We start from the raw sequence: 6,089 nt of genomic DNA, 5'->3' as shown, positions 1-6,089 counted from the left end.
ATGAGCTAATTAAAATACAGTTTGTAACTGTGTGTGTGACCAGACGCTCCAGACACAACCCAGGCTCTGCTGCTAACAGAGGGCTCCATCTCCACAGTGCAGCCTGCCGCACTGTCTGACCTCAGCAACATTACAGTCATAGGTCAGTCAGTACCTGTGTGTCTGTGTATGTGTGTGTGCATTTGTATGTACATGTGTGGGTTGTTGCATGCTAATCCTTTCTCTAGGAAGAGAACAATGAGAAGACAGCAACAAGGTATCTGTTTGCCACATTGTCTTTTTGATACACCCACTAGGGGGTTAATTCTACATATAGTGGCTTTAAAATGCTGCAAGTATGAACTATAAGACTCTGTCCCTCTGTCAGGACTAAGTCATAACCATATCTCAGTGCTGGGAGAACAGTCCTTCAGAAACCTGCCCTTCCTCCACACCTTACTGCTGGACCACAACCTCCTGACCAGCCAGGCCCTACAGGGTGGAGCTCTGACCAATCTAACCCATCTAGAGGTCCTCGCCCTGGGCCACAACCTCATCAGCATGGTGGGTGCAATGGGGAAAAATGTACCTGGGAACATGTTTGAAATAGCTGGTTGTTGTATTTTTGATTTAAAGAGTTTGGGTGATGCGGTCGTAAAAACCTCACAGTAGATGTTTTGCAGAACTTCCACAGACCTCTTCTTGTACTGAGAAAGAACTATGTGAATCTGTAATATTACAACTTTGAGTACTTTGAGTGAAGTCTTTACTATTTCCTCTGTGCTGATGTGCAGATCCAGGGAGGCTGGCTTAAAGGTAGCAAGGCCCTACGGAGCCTGAAGCTGGAGGGAAACCTGCTTACCAGTTTGGACTCTGGTTCCTTTCCTCTGAATGACCTCAAAGCTCTGGAGAGTCTGGATCTGTCAGATAACCTGATAGATCATCTGGAAAGAAACAGGTTATTACATATTTACCATACATTCATACATCTACAATATTTTTTTATATTTGATATTCATAATATTTTTTTTTATTTTTTTTTAAAGAAATGAAAGAAAAGTCTTTCAGCAACGCCAATGTAATGTGTACAGTAAGATCCTGTCTTGTGGTCTTAGCTTCAGTGGGTTGGTGAGCCTGCAGACTCTGGATCTATCCAGAAACCGTCTGAGTACGGCTCCTGCTGAGGCTTTTTCCTACCTCAGCTGGCTGACAAACCTCAACCTGGACTTCAACTCATGGAACTGCTCCTGCCAGCTGCTGGAACTGGCTGCCTTCCTGTCCACCTTCATACAAGAACCCGACAAGGTGCAGTTTTTCTTCATCCCGTTCAATCCTGTCCAATGCAGCTTCACTTGTTCCAGGAACTGCCACATTAAAATAAATGATTGAAACATATTTAATTTGGTGACTAAAGATTATGACTCATATCACCACTGTAGTCCCAGGTAGAAGAAAACACAAGATTATATTATTGGAAAAAAACCGTAGTAAAGTAATTTGATGAGATTATTTAGTAGAACTGCAGTGGAAGCAATTGAAACTAGACCTGTGCAGGTTTACAAGGGTCCAATCACCCAACTGAAACAAGTTGTTTTGAGGAGAAAATGATCAGTACAAGACTAGTTGACCTAAACCTGACATCTTTCCCCCTTGCTGCTTTCAGACCCTCTATAATGGCCGTAGGATGGTGTGTGTGAGCGCCGACAACCCGGCTGTAACCACGGTGCTAGAGCTGACCGAGGCCAACTGTGTCCCGTCCAATCAGAACATCACAGTGCAGATACAGACAAGAGGCAGCGTGACGCCTCAGCTGTATGCTCGAGATCTGGCCATCACAGCAGTCATCTGCTTTATAGGTGAGAATGATTAACAACAAAATCAAAGAAAATGGTTTGTTGAATTTAAACAAAAGAAGTTGTGCCATTATGTCACTGATTACTTAATTTGAAAAAGTTGAAAACACAGAAATGTCAGCTCTCACAACTTGCTGCTTAATTAGATGCTATGTGTTTGAAATGAACTACATTGCATTTAAGATTATGCACCTAAATGATTTCAAAACGTATTTTGTTTAGTCAAACATTCATTATTCCGAAAACAAACATCCATGCTTCGAAGGCCCCTTGTTCCGAAAATACATACTCTGGTATCACTAACTTACTTATGCAACTGACATAACTAATGTACTTATTTTAAACCAAACCTAATCCTTTCATAGACCTAACCAAGTAGTTTTAGTGCACAACAAACAAAACAAAAAAACTGCGGCAATTTCCTAACATTAACCATGTATTTATTATTGTTACCATGACAACAAACTCTAGGGAGAGTGTGCTTTTCTGATAATGGGCTGTCAGATAAATGGGACATTTTTCAGACTATTGAGGTTACGGAATAATGAGCCGTAGGAACAATGGTATCCCCTGTGGGGCAGGGTTATGTGGAGTTAGATGTTTTGACACAGTTAATGATTGATGCAATATTTCAGTGGACTTACTTTGCTGTTGTGAACAGTTGATTACTACAATTTCATTAATGAACTGAATTTAATGTGCTTTTAGAGAGAAATCTTCTGGATTCATTGGACTGGATATGATCTCAATTAATTTGCTACATGACATTTTTATGTAGAATTGAAAAGTTATCCAAAAAAAAAAATCAAAATGCCCATTAAAATCACTTGTCCTGCTCTGCTTCAGGTGGCGTTGTCCTGACCCTGCTGGTAGTTCTGATCTACTATCAAGTGTCTCGGAGGAAGAAACGAAAAGAAAGTAAAAGACAGAAAACGGAAGAAGAGGGAAGCAGCACAATGGCAAATCACCATGTCAATCACCTAGATGTTAGAGAAAAGAGGAGGGACCTCCTCTTGCAAGCAAATAGCAGCCAGCCTTGGGACAGGGAAGTCATGGCGTTGGATGCAAGGACAGATGGCCATGATCGCCAGTTTAGGTCCCGAGCTGAGGAAAACAGCCGCCATTTTAGATGCCCGGACTGTAGCACCGAAGGGCAGAGGGGGATGGGGCCGAACCCGATGAGATGGAACAATAGAATAAATGGGGGGATGGAGGTAGAGGAGGAAATAGAGAGGAGGCAAGTGAAGATGATGACAGAGGAAGAAAGGAGGAGGAACGGGACTCAACAGGGAATAATCTTGAGCAGGGATATCCCCAACAAGCTTCTTTCTCATGGCAACACCAACTCTTCATCCCATCCAAGGAAAGAAACCTTCAGTCAGAGACAAGAGACCCTGCCTGTTTACAGAGAGATGGCTGAGAGCTACAGGACTGACATGGAAGGGCAGAGGAACAGAGGACACGAGAATTTACACTGCGAGAGCTGCCACAGGACATACAGACCACCAGAGCAGAACACAAGACAAGGGAAGATTCACACCATCATGGGAGACACAGAGATTCTGTTTAATGGCTTCCCTTCTCAGTACAGACACATTGACAGGGGTAGGAATGCCAACCACAACCAGTTTGACATCGTGAAGAACACAGAGTTAAGAAGAGAAACAAGAAATGTAACATTTGATCTGAAAAAGCTGAAAACCCAGGAGCACAGAAACAGTCAAGCCGATGACAAGGAGGAAGAGAGGACCTCCAGAGACAAGGACAGTGGAAGAGTAAGAAGACACAAAGCTAATGGCCAGTCAAGCCGGTTACTGAAGGTTAAACTAAACCTGAACCCTCTACGAAAAAGCAAAGTCCATCCTAAGAGGAAAACTGAGCATGGCCACTCGGAGAAAAGCAGCCCAAAGGAGAGCAAAGATAAAAGGCCGGATGGAAAAGAGAGAGGAGAGAGGGTAGGGAAAGGAAAGTCTGGTAAGAAAACGAAGAGTAGCAGCGAGAAAGCAAAGAAATCCACCAAGACTAAGGGATCGACTGAGGATGGTGTGGAAAAGAAGGAAGGAGGAGCACAGAAAAGCAAAATAACTCCCAAAGGGGGGGCAGGTGGGCAGGAAAGTACTGAAGGCAACCAGGGAGAGAATAAACACCCAGAGAACTCCCAACCTGCTGATACCACTAATACTGCTGACCAATCAGCCTCTGCTATTGCCATTGGACAGAGACAAAATTTGCAGGGTGGGACTATTCAGTATCAGGGAGCTGGATTGGTTCTTGGGAGTGCTCAACTTTCCTCCCAGCATCCCTTCTCAGCAGGCTCACAACTGACTGGCAGCAGCCTTGCTCTTTCAGGAGGGAATTTTCTGCTCAACACCATGACCCCAGGATCTAATGCACGGTTCCCCAACTATCCAGCTAATTCCATTGCTCCTAGCATAGCAATCGGTGGGCCCAACATGGCTCCATTTGGTACCTCAGATAGCTTCAGCAGACAAGCTGGGGCAGGCCTCATGGCTCCTGCTACCTCTCTTCTAGCTAACACTGGAACTGCTAACTCTTTGCAAGCAAATGCAATGCATAATGCTCCTCTTCATACCTCAGCTACCCAGCCTGCAGGACTAGCCCCAAACATTACAGCAAACCCAGTTTTTAATCCTGCACCTGGGCAGTCTCTCTTGCAGAGCCAGTTGCCTCCTGACAGCTCTCCTCTTATAGCAAGACTGAAGTCTGATCCAGCGCAGGGACAAGACCTTCAGACTAGCAGAGGAGCAAATCAGCAGCCCCTGGAATCTCAAGCACCCCAGTCAAAGGAGAGCCTCACTCTCCGAACTCAGACACCTCCAAATGCAGATGTTTTTTCTGAGGTGACCCATCAGGCTCCCGCACCAGTGACCAGTGCAGAGAATTTGTCGAACAATAACAGTCAGACAGAGACCGGGTGTGTACCTGCTGGATCTACAGTCAGTGTATCAGCTGGGGTTGTGGCTCTTGCTGAAGGACTTTCAGCAGGTGTGTCAGGAGGCAGCATGCAGGCAGCAGATGTGTCCGTATCAGGTGTCTCTGCACCCAGTATGTCTACACAGAGTGTATCCTCTACAGGTGATGCAGTTACGACTGCTGCATTGCTGCAGCAGGAGTACCTGTTAGAAGAAGGAGGATCGTCCCCCAGGAGGAAGCTGAAGCTGGTGCTTCCTGAGAAGACATCCGGCCGACCACCCACTGCACTGGAGAGGAAAATACGCTAGCTATCATAGTTAACGGATGACGTTATAATTTAAAATTGAGTTTTAGATCAGACACCAAAAATACTGTAGATGACACTGATGCCTTCATCAAAATGTATTTATTAGGATGTTTTACAGATGTTAAGTGTTTTATTTTTATAATTATATACAGAAAAAAAAAAAAAGCTTTCAACCATACCACATGATCTTAACCAGCAGTTGTCACAGATGTTCAATTCCATTTTTTCACAGCACTTAAAGGACTTATTGTCTATGTTGGCTTACAAGTTGAGATTTAGTTGAGTAGAATCTCTGCTTTTATTTTTGAGTTTCAACCTCACTTCACTAACTAACCACACCTGTTGCATGCAGCTTCTCAATTCACTTTACTCGAAGCAAAAAGAATCACAAAATACACAACATATTTTAACTCACACTGTCTTGGCTACTGGCACTTTAGGCTGCACATTCAGCTTGAAAAGCAAGGAAATAGTATGCCAGTTCACAAAAATAGGTTTCACTCATCAAATCCTTGTTCAAAACATGAAAAACTGATTCCAGTGATGTGAATAGAAGGTGATAACAAAATCCTCCAAAACATGGGGGAAAAAAGTTTTACAGTCTTCAAAACCTGCTTCTTTACTCCTATGTTTCTAATTTCCGAACCTGTTGCTGGGACCCCCACTGTGGGTCGCCAAAGCTTCACAGGGGGTCAAGAGGCCTTCTTCTTTTTAAGGGGGTGTAATAAAATGTTTTTTAACTGTTTTTAAAGTTGTAAATTTGTTAGTATGTATGATTGTTAAATACAAAAAAACACATAATACAGAAAGAAGTGTATACAAAGTTAATACAAATAAAACCCATCTCTGATCAATATTCACAGGAAATAATCTGCTCAATATTCATCCAAATCTCTGGTTTTACACAAACTCCCAGCAGTTATTGTGTTCACTGTTTGGGTTCATTGTACAGTTAATCAGTGGCTCTCTACTGCTATTGTTATGCAGTGAATATAATATAAAATATACATAAAATA

The 6,089-nt window shown here is 43.2% G+C and overlaps 2 protein-coding genes across 2 annotated transcripts in view; both read left to right on the top strand.

Moving 5' to 3' along the window:
- The window catches only part of LOC118334832 (leucine-rich repeat-containing protein 53-like), a 2,045-nt gene extending 677 nt beyond the window's left edge, over positions 1-1,368 (top strand). The window contains exons 3-6 of the mRNA XM_035670906.1: positions 44-142; positions 368-543; positions 774-937; positions 1,095-1,368. Of these exons, the coding sequence (XP_035526799.1) occupies positions 44-142; positions 368-543; positions 774-937; positions 1,095-1,368 (713 nt within the window). The remainder of the gene's footprint in view (positions 1-43; positions 143-367; positions 544-773; positions 938-1,094) is intronic.
- Positions 1,369-1,653: 285 nt separating this feature from the next.
- Positions 1,654-5,861, top strand: LOC118334872. Its single transcript, XM_035670948.1, has 2 exons — positions 1,654-1,835; positions 2,679-5,861. The coding sequence occupies exons 1-2, from the start codon at positions 1,664-1,666 to the stop codon at positions 5,072-5,074; spliced, it is 2,568 nt and encodes an 855-aa protein (XP_035526841.1). The 5' UTR covers positions 1,654-1,663; the 3' UTR covers positions 5,075-5,861.
- The last annotated feature ends 228 nt before the right edge of the window (positions 5,862-6,089 follow it).

This window comes from Morone saxatilis, unplaced genomic scaffold (assembly GCF_004916995.1).
Source record: "Morone saxatilis isolate NCDOM2014 unplaced genomic scaffold, NCSU_SB_2.0 Contig23, whole genome shotgun sequence".
Classification (NCBI taxonomy): Eukaryota; Metazoa; Chordata; class Actinopteri; family Moronidae; genus Morone; species Morone saxatilis.
The sequence above is the reverse complement of the archived record's forward strand: the minus strand, read 5'-3'. Positions and strand labels throughout refer to the sequence as shown.